The 19263-nt window shown below is 52.7% G+C and overlaps 1 protein-coding gene across 5 annotated transcripts in view; it reads left to right on the top strand.

Moving 5' to 3' along the window:
* Positions 1-19037, top strand: part of GPM6B (glycoprotein M6B) — a 154402-nt gene extending 135365 nt beyond the window's left edge. For 3 of the 5 annotated variants that reach the window (XM_039233946.1, XM_039233943.1, XM_039233945.1), the window contains 6 exons: positions 4351-4537; positions 6075-6231; positions 12213-12384; positions 14065-14138; positions 14912-14977; positions 17800-19037. In XM_039233946.1, coding sequence (XP_039089877.1) covers positions 4351-4537; positions 6075-6231; positions 12213-12384; positions 14065-14138; positions 14912-14977; positions 17800-17949 — 806 coding nt within the window. In that variant the 3' untranslated portion in view covers positions 17950-19037. Of the gene's footprint in view, positions 1-4350; positions 4538-6074; positions 6232-12212; positions 12385-14064; positions 14139-14911; positions 14978-16238; positions 16660-17799 lie in introns of those variants that run through there. The other 2 variants (XM_039233944.1, XM_039233947.1) reach the window with 1 other exon arrangement.
* Positions 19038-19263: the final 226 nt, after the last annotated feature.

The raw sequence follows: 19263 nt of genomic DNA, 5'->3' as shown, positions 1-19263 counted from the left end.
TGCAGACCCTGGAACTTCCACTTGATCGGCAAGTGGCTAGAGCGTTATGGCCAAGTCCACCGGGCTGCCTCTTAGGGAGAAAACCTCAAACACGGATCGAGTACAAAAGCGGGCCCCTGGGCTGGGTTCAGGATGCACCCCACCCCCCAGGATGGGGGAGATGGGACTGTTTGCAGAAATGGGCTTCTCAAACTCTCCGGCACACAGATCCCCTAGGGGCTTGCTGGCCTTGGGTGGGGCTGGGGCGAGAGTGTGTTTCTCCCACGCTCCCTCCTGGAGTCCATGTTGCTCATGCAAGGACCCCGCTTTGCAAAGCAAAGGGTCCAAGTCCCTTTCAGCTGGTAAGTGGTCCACTCATGTCTCTTGTTGGCCTCAGAAAGTTCTCGTTGCCATCCAGCAGAAGCTGATGGCGTCCAGCTTTAGCTCTTTACAGACCCACGAATCCGATCGGCCCCCAGAAAGCCTCCCTTGAGGTGATATCCAGTCGCCTCAAACTCAGCATGTCTAAAACTGAACTCCTGTGTGCTCTCAAAGCCTCGCCCTCCTCCAGTCAACCCTGGCTGGAGGGGCACAGGGCCCGTATAGTTACACATGCCAGACGTTACGGAGTCCTCCATGCCACTCCCCAGTCTGTCCCCAGCCCACCAAATCCACACCAAGTTGTGCCCATTTGGCATCTTAACCACCTCTGTGACCACGTCTTCTGCCTCCGTGGCCTCTGTCCTGATCGGGCTGCCTCAGTTATTACACTGGGCACCTAATGGTCTCCACGTCCACTGTGGGCCTGTCACAGCAGCCAGAGTGATTGGTTACAACCCCAACCTGTTGCCTATGGATAAAAATGCTCGATGGCCTCACATGATTCTGAGAATCCAGAGTCTTTAACGCAGCCTGGAAAGCCCTAAGGGGTCAAGCTCCGGTAGACCCCTCCTGCCTTCCTTACCCTGCCCTCTCCAGGCTCTGTGTTCTGGCTTCTTTCATCCCTGGGAAAGCACCCTGCTCTTTTCCACCACAGAGCTTTTGTTCGCCATCTGCCTGCTTCCTGGAGCACCCTCCCTCACCTATCCTCTCCCTTTACTGAGGGAATTCAAATCCATCCTTTGTATTTCTGGAAGCCATCGCTGCGCCGCACCCCAAGCTTTAGGACATCCGCATTGTCTGCTCCCCTAGCATTTCTGGGGTAGACCATTTGGTTGATGTCGCTCTCCCCCCACAGGCCGTAAACCCCATCAGAGGGTGCATCGTGCCCATCTTAGGCCACCAGCCCTGTGCGTGGGACGTTGGAGACACCTGGTGAGCATTGAACAGTCACTGATGGAATGAGATGGAACAAATGAGGGGCCGGCCCCTCCCTGCCTCCCTCCCAGTGCCGCTGTTAATCCGCTTAACCGACAGCTTCAGTTAAACAAGGCCTTTAAGGGACCGCAGTGACGGAGATTAGAGCAAGGCTCTGGGGAAGAGTTTCTCTTTTTTGAGCGAGCACCGCTTCTTTGGTTGTGTTGAGCATTTATTTTAACAATTGACTCATAAGCCGCGGATGGTTCCTCATAGCCTGCTGTCTAATGTCTTGAAGACTGTTGTTTCATATGTTTTGTCCGGTTTCTTAATTGTTTCAGGCAGGAGAATAAATCCGCTCCCCGGTACTCTGTCTTGGCCAGGAGCCAGGAATCCTCTTGTGGAGCTGGGTTTTTATTGTGCTGGAGTTTGGCTGGTCTTAAAGGGAAACAGGTGGAGCTGACCGAGTGAAGAGCTTGCGTGACTCTCCAGCTGGGGCGTACATGGCGCTTCCCCAAAAGGCTTGCTGAACTCGGGTCCCCGGGTCTACCCCCAGAGTTTCTGCTTGGGGAGCTCTGGGGCGAGACGCAGGAACTGGCACTTTGTAGTCTGTTGAGAGGTGATGCCGCTGGTGCTGGGAACTCCCTCTCGGCACCGCTGCGTCCCGGGTCAGGTCGGCAGAGCCCTTCTGTAAATGCTTAGTGAACGTTGCAGGCTTTGTAAGCCCCGTGCTCCCTGTCTGGGCTCCTTGGCTGTGTCATCGTGGGGCAGAAGTAGCCAAAGCTTGTCAGCGGATGAGTACGGCCGCGTTCCACTAAAACTTTGTTTACAAAAAACCCAGGCCGTAGTCTGCCTGCCCCTAGTCGAGGAGAACTCTGAGCCTTGAGTCTGATGGTCAGGACGGTGGGAACTGCCCCTCCCTTCAGAGGGAAGGGAAAAGTCATTCTTTCAAGCACCCGGCCAGTCCCTCTGCAGAGGTGGGTTGCTGAACTTCAAGATGGCAGTAACAGAGCATTAAAGCAAGCACGGGGCCGTGTGTCCGGTGAGGAGCAGCCACCACTTCATTAGGCAGAAAGCTGGCATTCACCTTGTTCTGCACACCGCCCCACAGGCTGAGGACGGGAGACTCAGTGAATGACAGCTATGACACACGGGTCTGCTTGCTCTTTATGTAAGGGGCCACGAGGCTGAGGATCATAGTTTCTCTTGCTTAGGAGTTGGGGGGGGGGTTTCTGGAGACCATTTGGAACCTCCAGTTGCCCTCTTCTCCCCTCATTCCCCAGAAAGTTGTATGACAGAATAAGACGAAACTCCGTCGTCCTTGCTCCCAAATCTCAAGTGTCCAAAGCTCTTGAAGGTACCGCCTTACTAGTGAACTTGAACTGTACTGTGTGCCGGTTCCCATTGTACTAGCCTTGTGATCCATTTCTGGGAGGTGGTTCTTCGTGACACCTGCCAGCCATCTTTTGACAGAAAAGAAAGCACACTTGCTTATGAAGCCCTGACCATTCTTATTTTCCAGTGAACTGAAGAGACAGCTGGTAACGAGGATTTATAGTCCCTTTTTGGGGTGGGTTTAGGCAATTGCTTTTTTTTTTAATGTGTATTTTTTGAGCGCGCACAAGTGGGGGAGGGGCAGAGAGAGGGGACAGAGGATCCAAAGTGGGCTCTGCGCTGCTAGCACAGAGCCCGACGTGTGGGGCTCGAACGAACCATGCGATCATGACCCGATCTGAAGTTGGACGCTTAACCCACTGAGCCACCCGGGCGCCCCAGGCAAATGCTGCTTTTGAATGAGACGTTCCCCCAAACAGAAAAGTCCTGTTCAGCGCTTTATGCTGGGTAGTCCTTCCTCGTCCACTATAAAGACTGATTGGGGGGGAACATTAGCCGGCTTAATCAGTGCTCGCCTTGAAGCAAGGAACCGCTCTTGATTGCTGTTAAACATCCTAATGCCTTCAGAGTTCAATTTCCCTGACGAGCCAGTTACTTAAAGGCCTGGATAATAATAACAGGGATAGCAGGTCAGGAGAGGTACCCACATTCCCCCGAGGCCAGCACTGCTTTAACTGAAACGTAAATGTCTCCGAACTGAAAATGTCACCTGGCGCTGCCCCTTGGGAAGAGTTTTCTGGACATCTCAAGTAAAAGTTGTATTTTTTGTTTTGTTTTGTTTTTGCTTTTTTTTTTTTAAGTGAAGAAAACTCTTCTTCAGATGAACCATGCATTGTGGCTCTTTCTCCTTCATTTCACTTCATGGACGCTCATTTTGTCTTTTCTGTTTTTTTCCTCTGTTCCTTTTCCTTCAAGTACTTAAATGTCACCCACCAGTTCTGGATCTGACTCTGAACACCTGTACTGGGGAAGGAGGCAGGTGGAAGTGGGGGAGGGTGGGAAGAGGAATAAAGCGTTGGCCTTGTCTGGGCTGGGGTGGCATTGGTATTAAAAAGTTGAGGGCGTTTGAGAGTGACTTGAATGAAACCTGAGTGGACCCACTTGAGTGGATGTGGGTGACTTTGTACTTGTTGGGGACCCAGAATCCCCAGGGCCTTTCCCAAACGACCACACTGACCTCTTTCTGAATGCAGCAACAGTGTGATTACTGTGTCTGCTGCTTCTGGTGACCCAGGAGGTCAAAGGCTGGGAGAAAGCTGTTGGCTGCTGCAGAGAGAGAGCCACTTGAACCCCCCAAAAGTTCAGGTTGGGGGCGGTGACTATTCTTCATGGAACTATAGCTTCACAGCTGCCCTCTCTTCTGAGCTCATTAGTGGAATGAGTGCCCCCCAGCCCCAGGTCAGTGAGGAAGTTCTAGGATTGGGACTTATTTCAGAATATTTGTCAGTTGGTTGCTCTGCTGCTCACCCCGAGTAAATTGGGCTACGTTCCCCCCTCAGACCCCCAGGGTGCTGACCACAGAGTGGGAGACGACCCGACTGGCCCTGGGCACGTTGAGCCGTTGGGCACAGAGCATGCGAGGGGAGACGGCAAGGTAGAGCGTCTCTGCGGAGGCGCGGTGGTGATGAAGACAGAGGCATCGTGCCCGTAACCACTGCGTTTTCTCTCCTTTGGGTCCAGGCTGCTTTGAATGCTGCATCAAGTGTCTGGGAGGAGTCCCCTATGCCTCTCTGGTGGCCACCATCCTCTGCTTCTCTGGGGTCGCCTTGTTCTGCGGCTGTGGGCACGTGGCCCTCGCAGGCACCGTGGCGATTCTCGAGCAACACTTCTCCACCAACACCAGTGACCATGCCCTGCTGAGTGAGGTGTAAGTACTCGCTTCCTTTGCAGACGTGTTGAACACGCAGCTGCCTCGTGATCGTTTCGAAGAGCCTGGTGTGCTCTCCTGGCAGAAGACGGATGCTTTTCTTGAAGCTTACTTGTAGGCAGATAGAAAAAAGCGCACGAGAGGAGGAAAAAGGAAATGGCCGAGCAGACACTGAGGGTTTGGTCCCTGGAGCCTGCACGGGGGACACACAGGACTCCGCACCCGGTAGCTTTGCACGTGGTAGGGCGGTGGCAAGGTGCTCGCGCCAGAGACGCTTCCCCTAGCTCCCAAGCGGCAGATGCCCCCTAGTCTTTGCAGGAAAGGACCATCCCCACACTGCGAGGGACCCTATTGAGCACTTGCCCCAACTCTCAGTGTGCAGGGCCAGTTTGCTTACTCCTCCAGGAGAACGAATCCCAGGGTGTCCTCCGATGCAGCAAACGGGACGTTTCAGGGCTTGAGACCCAAGTCTCTGGCCGCCCGTTCTAGAATTTCCAGTGGAGGCTGAGCAGCTCCCTGCAGAGATTCTCGTGACGGCGCGAGCTCAACAGCAGCGTGTTCATCCCCTCCAAATAGTCCCCTTTACTCGACTTCCTTCAGCGCCGTCTTTCGCTTTCCTGGACTCCCCAAGTCTCACACCACGTTTAGGCATCTTGTGACCCAAAGAAACTTGTCTCCCAGATGCAAAAGGCGAGAAGTTTTATTGAACAATAATGGAATGACGTTGGAGAGTCCTTAGGGGATTTTATTATTTGTTTAATGTGTTCGCAAATGACATCCAAAGAAATGCAGCGGGGCGGGGGTGGGGGGCGGGGGGCAGTGGTAAAGACCATCAGCCCAGACAGGGGACTCCCTGAGTGCCAGCTGTGTGCGAGGAAGTCCAAGAACTAGCTACCAAAGCTGACCCTGGGTGAGGTGTCCTGATCTAACTCGCTAGTGAGCCCAATCGATGGCTCTTAAACGTCCAGGAAGCCTAACAAAATACCCACGGCCATGCTTCCTTGTGTGACGAGAACATCAGTGCAGAACTTCCTCCTTAAAGAAGCCCCGAGCGTTTCTGTAGGGGCTCATGAGGGTAATGTTACGCACTGGGCCTGGTTGGGAGGCGTTTGGCGATGGCCGAAAAAGTGTGTTGTCCTTGGTCAGAGTTCAGGACTGGCTCTGCCACTAACTGCGTGTCCTTGGGTGCGTCACTTCACTTTGCAATCAATGCCTGTGTGTACTTATTCGCGAAACAAGGGTTCTAACCCTCACGGCACAGGACTGGGGTGCATATTCAACGATGACCAGTGGGCCTCTGCCCCTGACCAAGCAGACATCTCCCCTGTCCGGGAGGTTGTCCATCTGACCCTCGGGCCCACCTTGGGAGAAAGGCCCAGGCTGCCTGGAATGCCGCGTGAGCCCACGGCAGCCATCGCTGGGGCGCGAGGCGTCCCGGACATCACCCACCCTCATGTGCTCCCTGCAGTGGCGAAAACATCTTCCCCTCGCCACGCCGTGAGCTTCCCTTTTCTGGATCTCGCCTTCCTTTCCACAGAATACAGCTGATGCAGTATGTCATCTACGGGATCGCGTCCTTCTTCTTCTTGTACGGGATCATTCTGCTGGCCGAGGGCTTCTACACCACCAGCGCCGTGAAGGAGCTGCATGGCGAGTTTAAAACAACCGCCTGCGGCCGATGCATCAGTGGGATGGTGAGTACGTGTCTCCGGTCGGGTGACACACAGGGAGGGCCACAGCGCTGTGGGCTGAGGGAGGGTGGAGGGAGAGTCCACAACACAGACGTTGCTCTTACAGTCTGGGGTTGGGGAGATGGAGAAACCTCCAACTTCCTCTCGGTAAAGACTAAAGCCTGCGGCTGGAGCGCCAAGCATTTCCCTTATGGATATATAGGCGATCAGGGCCCTGATGGGTTTTTCAGATAGAAGGTTCTCACTATGACCGGAGGTGACTGCCATGTCGTCTCCGTGCCCCCTTTCGTTGGTCTTGGAACACGGACTGTGGCCCTAAAGGCTGTGGGCTGCGCTACGCTGTCGCCGTTCCTCTGGAAGTACCAGGCTCTTTTCCTCCCAGGCACCTGGCGGGGTGTTTGCTCGTCACAGGCTCTTGTCCTCAAGAAGCTCGCAGCGCACGCCAGCCCTGGGGGCCGATCTGGCCTGCCATCTGTTTTCGTGCGGCCCACGAGCTAAGAATGGCTATGTGTCCTTAACTTGTCGGGGAAAATGATCCGTGGAAATGATGTCAGATTCACGTTTTGGTGAGCGTCGTCTTCTGGGCAGCCAGCCACACCCGCGCTGTCGGTGGCTGTTTGTTTCCGTGCTCTCCCAGCAGAGCTCGAGAGTTGAGACCGGGCTGGTATGTGGTCTCAACTGTCCCCAGTCGGGCCTCCTGCCGCTGTTTGCTGACCCCTGGTCTAGAGGAGGACAGAGCTTAGGAGCTCATGAAAAGACCGGCTCGTAAGGTGCCACATCCCCCAAAGGAAGCCCAGTGGTGGGTGGAGAGGCTGGGACACGGGGGAAGAGGCATGAATGGAGTCTGATTTGGGGCACGTTGAATTGGAGGTCGTAAATGTCATGTTCACGTCAAAGAATCTCCCAGGCAGGGGGCTGTGTGGGTCTGGCATTTATTCGGTCGAGAGAGGAGCGCTAGGGCCGAGGAGGAGACCCCCCGGTGGCTGCGGAAGGCGGCGGGCCGGCCCGTACTGTCGCGCCGCGGGCTTGCTGGCGTCTGGGCGCTCCCCGAGCTTTCTGCTCTCCCCGAAGACAGGACGTACAGACTGGCTCCGGTGCCAGGGGAGCCCAGCATTCAGAAAAATCCTCCTCGGAGGCCGGCAGCTCGTTGCTCTGTGCCCGGGTGTGTGCCGTGTGGCACAGCGCCAGGCCTATCTTACCCTGGGGGGCCCTGGCCTCTGCTTGTCCTAGGAGTGACCTTGCTCGTAAGGACACTGCTGAGATGCCCCCTCCCTGCTGCTTCCCTTTCTGGCCCGTGGTTCCTGGGAAGCTTTGGAGTCCTTGCCAGATAGGCTGGGGCAAGAAACCCAGCCCGGAGCCACCGGCAGCAGGGCGCCGCTGCTGCACGCACAGTATGGGGGGGGCCGGCTCCGGGGGGAAGGGAACCAGCAAAGATGGGGGTGCTCCCGGGAGCCAGCGGTGTGCCCCTGCCGGAGTGCAGAAGGGTGGAAACAGCTGCCGGGGAGGAGACAGGGACCAGCTGGGCAAAGGCCCGGAGAGCGGCGGGGAGCGGGAGACCCCTGCCCAGGAAGAAGCGCGCACGGAGGACAGGAGGGAGGGAAGGTGAGCGGGGGGCAGGTGCGAGGCTGTGGCCCGCCAGGCGCCACGGTTGGTGTGTGGGACTAAGTGTGACAGGAGGGGACGAGCGCTAGATCGGTCGCTTGTGCTTCCGGCGTCAGACCCTCGATGGTATCTGGGGGCAGTCACCTAGCGCATCCCAGAGAAACTTGGGCCGGGGTTTCTGGGAGCGCCGGGGTGGGCGTGGTCACGGTGACACCGAGGGTTGGGGGAGGGGAAGGGCCCCGGGGGGCCCGAAGAAAAGGAGACTTCATGGGGAACTGAGGAGAAACAGAGAGGTAAGGCATGCCGTGGGGCTCAAGGAGGCGGCCAAGGAGATGCCCCCCCAGGGGTGCAATTTGTCAGAACCTCAGGTCCCACCTCCACGTCCCTCTTGCTCTGCAGGCCCACCTCCCGGTCATCTGAGCCCACAGGCTCTGGCTGGCATCTCTTACCCAGTGAGCTCTGGAAATGTCTCAGGCAGGCCATCTGGTTCCGCCCAGGCTCCGCCCTCTGGCGGGCTGCCACGCCGCCCATCCTGTGCTCCATCAGCAGCCGCTGGTCCCTCATTCCCGCAGCACGAGCGACACCGGGCTCTAACTGTGACAGTCTCGGGGCAGGGCTGCCAGAGGCGATGTGTGCGGGAGTGCAGAAGCCTGGCTGGGCCCCTGGACCCCGCTTCTCCACCCCCACAGCCCCTGTCTGTGCCCCTTTACTCTTTCATGTCGGTGATGCCTCGTGGTCAAGGCCCAGCTCTGTGTTCCGGTCCCCATCGGCCTCAGCCAGGGGAGAGCGCTCCACGGAGCCAGCCGGCCTGAGCCGTGTGGCCCCTGGGGGCTGTGGTTAAGCTCACCTGAAGGCCAGGGGGTGTGGGACCTCAACAATGGCGCACTTGCGCTTTCAGTCTCTGCCAGGCCCCTTTCGGATCGGTTTGCATAATCCGTGTCTCAGTGCTGGGACAGAAACGTGCATGCGCCCGTGCTCCCACGGCCACGTCCTCTCCAGTGTCGGTGGCGGCGTTAAGAAAACCGTGTTCTTGTACCACCTACTGAAATGAGACCCACCACACATTGTGGGAACTAGTTAGTTGTCTGGTGACTGGAGCCTCTCCAATTCCATACCCCAAGTCAGATTGTCATTTCAAGTGGGCTTTTTTGTTTATTCCTGAGAGAGAGAGAGAGAGAGAGAGAACGCGTTAACAGGGGAGGGGCAGGGAGAGAGGGAAACACAGTTCTCTTGGACGAGGTGTGAGTGTGTACGGTGGCTTCTGTACCACCATGCCAAGCTCCAGGGCCCCCCTGCCAACCAGCACGGCTCACTCTTCTCTGTTCTAGATGTTAGATTTAAGAGAAGCTTGGGTCCAACAAGCGGCAAGGCCGCAGTTGGAACCTCACACCCTGGTGTTCTGGATGCAGGGAGGCCTCGTTTTGTCGTGCTTTGCTGTATTGGGTTTCACAGCTGTTGTGAGGTTTGTTCTTTCAGAGTGAAGGTTTGTGGCAATCCTGTGTCCAGCAAGTCTATTGGCGCCATTTTCCCAAAAGTAGAGGCTCGTTTCACGTCGTGTTTGGTGATCTCCGAGTTTGCTATGGTCATTGCTTTGGGGGCAACCAATGCACCCATCTAAGAAGGCAAACTTAACTGATACGCCTTGTACGTGTTCCGCCTGCCTCACCGACTGGCCTTTCCCCTGTCTCCCTTGTTTCACGCCTTTTTCATTTTATTTGTCATGGGGGTCTGTGATCAGTAATCTCTGATTTTCCGAGGGCAGTTATTTTCGGGCGCATGACCCATAGAAGATGGGGTACTTGACGGTCGTGTGTGTGCCGTCTGCTCTACCAACTGGCTGCCCCCCCTCCCCCGCACACCCATCTTACTCCTCTAGCCTCCCTAGTCCCTGAGCCACAGCACTATTGAAATCAGGGCCATTACTAGCCCTACAGTGGCCGCTAAAGGTCAAGGAAAAGGAAGAATTGCATGCCTTACATTCAGTCAAAAGCTAGAAATGACCAAGCTCAGTGAGAAAGCTATGTCGAGATCCCAGATTGGCACAAGAGGCCCAGCTTTCAGCCTCAACGGCCAAGTTGTGAATGCCAAGGAAGGTTCTTGAAGGAAATGATCACACAAGTGATAACGTTTCAGTGCTGTAGACAGAAGATCAACCCAGCCACTGCATTCCCTGAAGTCAAAGCCTAATCCAGGGCAAGGCCCTGATGCTCTTCAGTTCTGTGAAGGCGGAGGGAGGTGAGGAAGCTGGCAGAGACCGGTTCATGAGGTTGAGGAAAGAGGCCGACTCCATAACACCGACGTGCAAGGCGAGGCCGCCGGTGCCGAGGCTGCAGCTGCAGCCAGTGACCCGGAAGATCTAGCTCAGGTGCCGCACGAAGGTGGCTCCTCTAAACGACGGGTTTTCAGTGTACATGGAACAGCCTTCTACCGGAGGAGGATGCTGCCTAGGACTCTCATGGCTAGAGAGGAGAGGAGAGGTCGGTGCCTGGCTTCACAGCTTCCAAGGACAAGCTGACTCTCCTTTGTTAGCAGCCGGTAACTAGAAGGGCTTCTGAATCAAGCAGCCTTTGAGAGAATTAAGTCCAATTCTGAAAGACGCTCTGGGGGTAACAGGCTATCAAACAGCACTGCAGGCTCGAGAGAAATCGTTAGTGAAGGGAAGAGTCGTGCGCTGCAGCAAACTTACTGTCGTCTTATTTGAAGAAATTGCCGCAGCAGCCATCAACAAGACAAGAGCCTCCACCAGCAAGGAGATGGACGCCCTGACAAAGCTCAGGTGACGGGGAGCTTTTTTTTTGTTTGTTTGTTTTTTTGCTTTTAAAGCAATAAAAGTATTTTTTATTAAGGTAGGTACCTTTTTCAGATATAATGCTATTGCGCCCTGAGCAGACTATACTGTAACTTTTATATGCACTGGGGAACCAGGAAATTACTGTGCCTCGCTTTAGTGGGGTGCTTTACTGTGGTGGTCTGGAACCTCAGCACAATACCTTGGGGGTCTGACTCTACCTTCAAGGCTGCCTTAGAGCATGTCAAGAAATCGGAGGTGACAGGGAGGCCTGGTGACAGCTGGAGCCCGCATGGTAAGGACAGAAGGGGAGCCGAGGGGCAGAAACTGCCCTTTGTTCTCTAGAAGGCCTGGTGCCCTGAGAAAGCAACGGAACGCTTATTAAGGCCGCCATGACCGGACTTGGAGTGCAGACCCCCGCTGGAAGGTTCACGGAGTCAGGAACCACGAGCCCTTTTTCAAGTCTTTGCGGTGTTAGCAGAAAGTATTCTTTAGGCTTCCTTTTCTGACCCTTCCAGTCTCCAGTAGCCCCTCCAGAGCGCAGAAACTGCTGAAATCTGCCTCTTCGAGTATCTTTAGAAATGCAAATGCTCACGGCAGTATAAATGCCTTTGGAATAAAAGTGACTTATTTCTGCACTTTCAGGGGCTAGGGCCCAGCAGGAGGCGGCCCGAGGGAGCCTGTCTCCCCCACCCCCTCCCGCCCCCCCCATCCTCTCTCCTGCAGAATCGAAAGTTTGAGGGAAGCTTCGGGGCATCAGCACTGGCTTAAAAAAAATAAAAGCCAAATTAGAATTCCAAACCATCGCCCACAAGCTCTGTGGGTGCGCGTTCTGAAAATATGAATACCACGCCATGACGTTTTTGGAACAGCCTTTCAAAGTTCTCTGAAAACCGGTAGTCAAGGCAGGTTAGGAAGTAAAGCAGAAGGATTATAGTCCTGCTGAAATTGTCCATGGCGACGTGTGGGGGGACACGACGGAAGATCTTCCCCTCAACCACTGCTCTGCGCCCTGAATCCTAACGACAAAGAAAAGTTGAGGAAAGTGAGAATTCTGTCTTCCGCTGTGCATGAAGCTTGTGTTCAAGGCTCTTATAAAGGTTCAAACACTTCACGCTTTGAGCAGTTTCGCAGGATCTTGAAATTAGCGCGGTTCCTTTTGAGAAAGGGCTTCCTGTAGCACAGGTTGGTGACGGCCCATATGTTGTGTGAAATAAAGGCAAGGTTCTAGTGGCCTGTGACCGCCTCCGCCCCCCTACCCTGGCAAGTGTGGACCGGACACTTAGGGACGGCCTCCTCCCTGCTGCTCCGATCGGCTCTGTAACCTTGCACGAGGGAGAGCACGTCCCAGTTAGTGAAGAGAGGGCCCTGCAGAGTCCCCGCAGTGGCAGTACATCCTCCATGCTGTAGCCCTGGAGAGCACGAACACCCTGCCCCAGCCCTCGCTTCTCCTTTGTCACTTTGCCTTGTCGCTCCGGTGGCGCCGTGAGTGCGTCCCACCGGTCCGCTATCTGGCCAGAACTATGAGAGCGTTCTTTCCAGGGGCTGCACGTGGCCCAGAGCGCTGATGATTCTTTCTCCTTTTTTGCCTCAGTTCGTTTTCCTCACCTACGTGTTGGGAGTGGCCTGGCTCGGCGTGTTTGGCTTCTCTGCGGTGCCGGTGTTTATGTTCTATAACATATGGTCAACCTGTGAAGTCATCAAGTCCCCCCAGACCAACGGCACCGCGGGTGTGGAGCAGATCTGCGTGGATATCCGGCAATACGGTACTTCCTTGTGACCCCCCCCAACACCTTTGTCCTTGTGCACACGCCTGGACCTGAATTGTTACAGGGCTGTGTCCTGAATCATCGTGATCGGTTTCATACATTCTTCTCTTGGGAGAGTGTACATTCTTCACTTACGCTCTGTTTTCTGGAGGGAAACCTCACTGAGGCTCTTAGTTGTAATTCAGATTTTGGTTACGTAGCGAAGGAAACGTTTTGAATTGTGTGTTATGATCCCCAAGCCCCCAGACTTGTTTTTCCAGTTCTTTTCAGTTTTGTACTGCTCCACTTTCCATCCAAAATATTGCAGAGACACTGGAGTCCAATTAATTGCCCTGTCCCACTCTTCAGATCCGGTCTTCTAACAATGACTAAACTTTATCTGTACTGGAAAACAACAAACTCCAGCCATAGCGGAAAGTCATCAGACTGCACGCTATAAAAGCCGGCTCTTTGGAAACCCCTTTAAGCCTGTTTTCTAATGAATGGGATCCTCCCCACAGGCCGCTAAGGCTGGTTCCTTTTGCCAAGCCCCAGAAGGGGCCCTTGCTGCTCCTGTCAACTAAATTGAGAGGCGGCCTCCTCAATAGGGAGTTTAATTAGTGCCTTAGCCAAGATGGTAGGAAATCCTGTTGCTGGCAGAAACAGTGAGGTGGGGGGGAAAGAACTTTTCATTAAAAGTGAAGGGAAGATTTCGGGGGAGAGAGGACTGTGTTGTTTGTGCTTCTTGTTTTTCCCATGGGGCTGGCCTTCCATGTCTTATCTTACAACATAATGAGAAACTTGCCCAGAACTGCCCCTGGGACTGCTCTTTTATCATCTTGCCCAGGGTTTGAAATCAGGGCGTAAAGATGGTTTTTACACTATTTGTAAATGTCTAGATGTCTATCATGTCCTTATTAAATATTTTCACTATGAATTGTTGGCCATCAGCCATCATATTTTTCAGTCTTCTATATTTGAAATCGCTGGTTTCACAGACGCTGTGGGGACCTGTCTTTTCCCCTTCCCCTTGGGCACGGATGGAAGACATAAGCAACTTAAAAAAAAAAATCCTTCCTTACCTCCTGGGAGAAGCGTAACGTGAGCCGTAGGCTCTCTTTAAAAAGCACACACCTGCTACAGGATCGCGAACAGAAGAGCAACCCAATGGGCCAGGTTATGGCAGAGAGGAATCAAGGGTATAGTGAGAGGCACATGGTAGATGAATATAAAAGACCTACTAAATCCAAATTCCATAGTAAGTAATTGCCTTGAAACTCTGTGTACAGACTCTCCACTTCGGGACTTGAGTAGCAAGTCCAGGGACCAGGAAGTGCTCTACAAGGGGGGCTGTCCTCCAGCTGTTTAGAGGTCACAAATGCGTACTAGGGCAGACAGCTTTGAACATGAGTCTTTACAGATATCGGCCCAACTAAACAAAGCATAATCTGGAGGAAAAACAAATTCAGGTTTAAGTCTCTAACAGACTACTTGACTTTGCTCTGGTCCTCCTGTCCAAGGAGGACTCATTATTGATTCTAAAAAGCCGGGTCTGCAGAGCGCAGACAGGCCAAGCGTCCGTGAAGAAGAAAGCGTGTGAGTCCCTTGTAACTGGAACCCAAGGGGTGAGAACCATCGAGAGCCCGCCACTGCCGTGCGTGCTGGTAACTTAACGTCGTGTGTGGATTCACTTCCCAGGGATCATCCCTTGGAACGCTTTCCCAGGAAGAATCTGTGGCTCTGCCCTGGAGAACATCTGCAACACCAACGAGGTAAACCCTTCTCCCACCACGGGGCGTAGAGCCGGTCACTTGGCCAAGCAGGCTGAGGAAAGGGCTCTGCTCTCCTCCCTAGACAGAGCAAAACGTGGTGCAAACGCTAGGAAGGAAATCTTGTTGAGTGCATGGTACATAATCACCGGAACTTGCCCATCTGGGACCTAGAAAATGCTAAGGAGCCTCACTAAATGGGCTAGACCGTGTGAAATGGGCCGAGAGCTTTCTCTTTGGGCAATAATGTGAGTCCCGCACATCTGAAAATTCATGTTAGATTCTTCTTTCACCTTCACATAGTTTTTCAAATTAGGACATTTATCACAGACCAAATGCAAATTAACCTTCATCGAAATGCTTCCCTTGAAACTATCTAAGCCCAATTTCTATTCATCTAGTCAGTTCATCACTGGTTCGCTATTTCGCGTTCAGCCTTCATTGGCAGTAAATCCTAACACGCTTTGGTTTAAAATCGGACCTCAGAAGATTCTTCAGGCATTGGTTTATAACTGTCTATAAAAGAACATTGTTAAACGCGCTGGAGGAAGCGTGCACATTTCCGAGACTGCTAGCATGCTTCTGGAAGGCAGGGAGAGTTAGGGGCTCCTACTCGTGCCTCCCCGCTGTGGCCCAGCCCCCAGCTACCAAGATGTCACAGGTGTAGGGCACGGCCTGGCTGGGCTGTGACGCGGCACCGGCCTGTCGCGGGGGAGGAACGGGTGAGGCCCCATCCTTCCACCTAGAGCATCACACGCTGCCCTGTTCTCTCCTAGTTCTACGTGTCCTATCACCTGTTCATCGTCGCCTGCGCGGGAGCCGGGGCCACCGTCATCGCCCTGGTGAGTATCGGCCCCGGGCCGGCCGCGACTTGCTCCCTGCTTTCCCTTCAGGCAGACACCTCGGGGACGCCACCTTGGCTACGTGTCGCCACCCGGCCAGAGTGCAGGCGGGTAGTGGAGTTTGGCTTCTGTGGGAACAACGCAGCTGTTAGCCTGGGCTGGCCGGGGGCGGGCTTGCACCTTCATCAGCCCCTTCCTTTCATGGCTTCAGTCACGGACAGAATCGGCATTTACCGATTACTTTGCCAAGAAAGGTTCATTTCCAACCAGAAACATGTATGCATACACATCCGTGCACGTACCTTAAACAGGGAGGCCCTGGTCCCGCCCTTTTTCGCCTAACTGGTCAACATGTGGCCTTGCTTTAGGGGTTTCTGTCTAAGGACTGTGAGTTAGTACCTCCTGCTGCTTCATTACCCCGGGCCCCCAGCAGTACAGCTCCTCCCGGGATGAAGCTCGTGTGGCACCTCCGGGCCCTCGTGCTGGCCAGAGACTTTCGAGAGCACTTCGTTCAGTGCTACGGTTAGGAAACATTTGAAGAGCAAAAATCACAAAAAGCCCCGAAACCCACAGCCCTAATTCGACTGCAGGAAGGACACCCGTGTACGGGTCCCAACCGGGGAAGCAGTGTGGGAGACCACGTCGCCCCCACGGTGCGGCAGGCCCGCCGGTGACCGTGCCACCAGCAGTGATTTGGGGGGCTACAGCCTAACTTGAGCAGGCAGGGAGATTTGCAAATAGGGAACCTGCAAATATTGGTGGGGGGGGGGTCAACTGTATTGCACGTGGAGGTTTATGTCTGCAGATATGGGTGTAATTTGGGAGGGCTTGCTTTTGTGATCTTAAGAAATCTAAGACTTGGGGGCAGGGGGACAGGAGGGAAATAACCTGTGCTCTTTAGAGGTCCTGAGAAGAACAGCCTGTGATAGCATGCTGGCACCCTGGTCTCTTGTAGAGGTGACTCATTGGTGCTGAGTAGGCAGCTGGGGGAAGGCGAGGTGAAAGGGGGCCTTTAGCTTCCAGTCGCAGGCTGCGGACCCCGCTCTCTAGTAACTGTTTAGACACCTCCCAGTTTTGGTCATCAAGGTACTGAGGGCAGAGGCGAGGACCAGTGGTGTGTAGAGCACGTGAGAAAAAGTGCGTGTGCGCCGTAGGCAAACCCGTGTGCTGAAAGGTGGGGGACCCAGAAAGCCCTTGGGGCTGAGCGGGCACCAGCCCTGATTGCCTGCATCTCACTGTCCTGTTTGTTCTCTTTCACCAGCTGATCTACATGATGGCTACTACCTATAACTATGCGGTTTTGAAGTTTAAGAGTCGGGAAGATTGCTGCACTAAATTCTAAATTGCATAAGGCCAACAAGGAGCTTTAGCGAGCTCAACCCGGTAGCCTGAAATAGCCCTGACCGCCCCCCACCCCGACCCCTCCCAGACGAACGCAGAGTCTAGGTTGCTACCGTCGTGGTACAGTAATTTGTAAATAGCTTTAGTCAACTCACCTTGCATTGTAGATTAATGAGATGACTTACCGGAAGTGAATTACAGAAACGATGAGATCTGGCTTATTTCCACGTTTTGAAAAGGATTCAGTTCTTTACTGGCATGGCGTGAGCATCTGTTAAAAAAAATAATAATTTTCTTGACCTTTGAGCGGTATCTCTAAATGAAGTATTAACACGTTGTCACACCTGCATTGTCCGTTATTTTTGCTGGCTTCGTAACCCGTAGCAGCAGTGCTCAAAAGAAGATGGAGGAGAGATCGGTTTTGATCTGCATTCTGTTTTGTTAGACTCTGGGGAGAAAAAAGACCTATTTTACATTGATTACAAAATTTTTTTTCTGATTACCTGGTTCACGGCCCCATACATGCCCCTCAAGTAAGTCAGCTAGAGGACAGCGTGAAGAAAAGTAAAGCCCAGCCCGCTGCTTTCTCTGAGACCAAGATTTCTATGTGTGTGTGGGGGGAGGGGGTTGCTCCTTTCTGCACACCATGACCCTCCCTTTCAGAGCCACAGAATGGGCCACCTTCCCCTGTGTTTTGGTGAGTAGTGACCGATTCCGCATAGCCAGCTCTTAAACCGCACGTAAGATTGTAAGGGGAAGAGAAATCGTGCCTGCAGTCGGAAAGCCTCCACTGTGTTGAACAGGAGAGATGAGGAACTCGGGGTGTAGATGTTGCAGGAAAGACCAGGAAAATAGGCGGGAAAGAAGTGTTTGCCACGTCAGCTGTAAAGAATAAGGACGTTTCCGTTCTGTGAAATGCAGTCATGGCAGTGATGCAACAGAAAAGGTAGTTTCCCTCCTCAAAATGTGTTAACCCAGACTGCCTGCTTGTTTGCTTAGAGTTCCTAATTCTGGTTTTGACATTCACTTGAGTTCTCCGTGTTAAATGTGTAGTTTCTCATTCACTCGAAATAAATATCGTTCGCTTTTAGGCCTCTGGGGAATCGATTTTCATCCACAGAAAAGCTAGATCTTTGCCCGGCCCTTACTTTAAACTCCGCACACAGCGTGTTTCTGAACGTCCGCGTTTCTGTTTTTGTTTTTAAATGACTCCCTCAAGGGTAACCGACAAAACCACACTCTCTCCTAGTTTGCGTTTGCTTTTTAACAGTAACCTGGGCCATTTTTTCCAGTTCATCACGTGTGTGTACTAACTTCGCTCCAGCCTTCTAGTGGAGCTTGCTTCCGGCTCTGCTCGCAGAACGAGAATTCATGCAGAATAACCCTCTCCCTTTTTACAGCTAAGAGCGTCTAACCTGCCTCACAGCTCGCTTTCCCTTCTGCCGTGCTCACTAGCCCTCATGCTCACCCTTCTTTTCCAGATCCACTTCCTCATGATACTGTCTTCTAACTGGGCTTACTTAAAGGACGCCAGCAAAATGCAGGCTTACCAGGATATCAAAGCAAAGGAAGAGCAAGAGCTGCAGGATATCCAGGCCCGGTCAAAAGAACAACTCAATTCTTACACATAAACGTTTGCCAGAGTGTTACCGCCGCCACAGTGACAGCTCTGCCAAATCTGCAGACAGCGGCTCTGCCGTCCCGAGGTGTCCCCCCTCCCCCCCTCCCCCCACATAGAGGTACAAACCCTTCACTGTCTGTCTCAACCTGCTGGCAGGGAGTTCTAGGAGCACCTTCCAGGAGGGCAAACTTTTTCTTTACAGCAGATACCAGAGGCTTCACGTGAGCCATTTTAAAGGGCAACACTTTGACAAAATGATTGTTCAGCTCTCTGAGGTTTGGGGCCTGTTCACATTCAGCAGTAGAGCGAGCCTCCCGTGAGAGGCCAGGGGCATGCGGCATACTGCTTGAGCGGGACCGCCGGCATGAAGCGAGGTGACTGTCCATTCACGTACGCCCTCTGCCCGCCGAGTGCCCTGTGGAGGGAATCGAGTGCAGTGGCTGTCATGCTCCAGTGCTGACATCTATTAAACTTTGGCTCAAAGATCATGTGAGTCTTAATAATTTTTTTTTTTTTTTTTTTTTAATTTGCTGACTTCCCTACCCTTTAGGCCCAGGACACTTTCATCTCCTGATCCAATCAGAAATCGATTTTTCACTAATGCCAATACTATAATTCGGCTACACCTGCCATTGAAGAAGCTGGATTGTGGCGCATTGACAAGCTTTCCAAAGTCAATTTGATAATAGCTTCCCTTTAATCCAGCGGCCCACTTGTTCCTGGGAAATCAATGTCAGCTCTGCCTTAATGAGTATCTTTTAAATTTCTAAGAGCTTATTTTACAACAGGACACCCCAAATCCCTCATCGACCTTGGTTCCACCAATGTTTTCTTAATTAAGAAGTGTTACCTTATTAAAATGACCACCAGTCTAAACCATTTTTACGTGGTCTGAATAGCAAGTTTACAGCTTCACACCAACTATAAATAAGACCGAATTACAAAGAGACCACAGACCTCCTACTTTTCTAGACTTGAATACTTCAGTAGTTTGAATTAGGGTTGGTATTTAGTTCCTTTTTAAATCTAAATCTTTCCTGGAATAATAAAAAAAAGTTCGATGTTCAGCAAAAAAAAAAAAAAAAAAAAAAAAAAAAATTCTTTAGTTTAAGCCATTTTCAAAAGAAACTTGCCTCCTCGGTCATTCTNCCAACTATAAATAAGACCGAATTACAAAGAGACCACAGACCTCCTACTTTTCTAGACTTGAATACTTCAGTAGTTTGAATTAGGGTTGGTATTTAGTTCCTAAAAAAAAAAAAAAAAAAAAAAAAAAAAAAAAAAAAAAAAAAAAAAAAAAAAAAAAAACCACCTTCTTGAGTTT

The sequence above is a fragment of the Hyaena hyaena genome, unplaced genomic scaffold (assembly GCF_003009895.1).
Source record: "Hyaena hyaena isolate Hyena2069 unplaced genomic scaffold, ASM300989v1 scaffold_80, whole genome shotgun sequence".
NCBI classification, from domain to species: Eukaryota; Metazoa; Chordata; class Mammalia; order Carnivora; family Hyaenidae; genus Hyaena; species Hyaena hyaena.
This window is presented reverse-complemented; position numbering and strand designations above follow the sequence as displayed.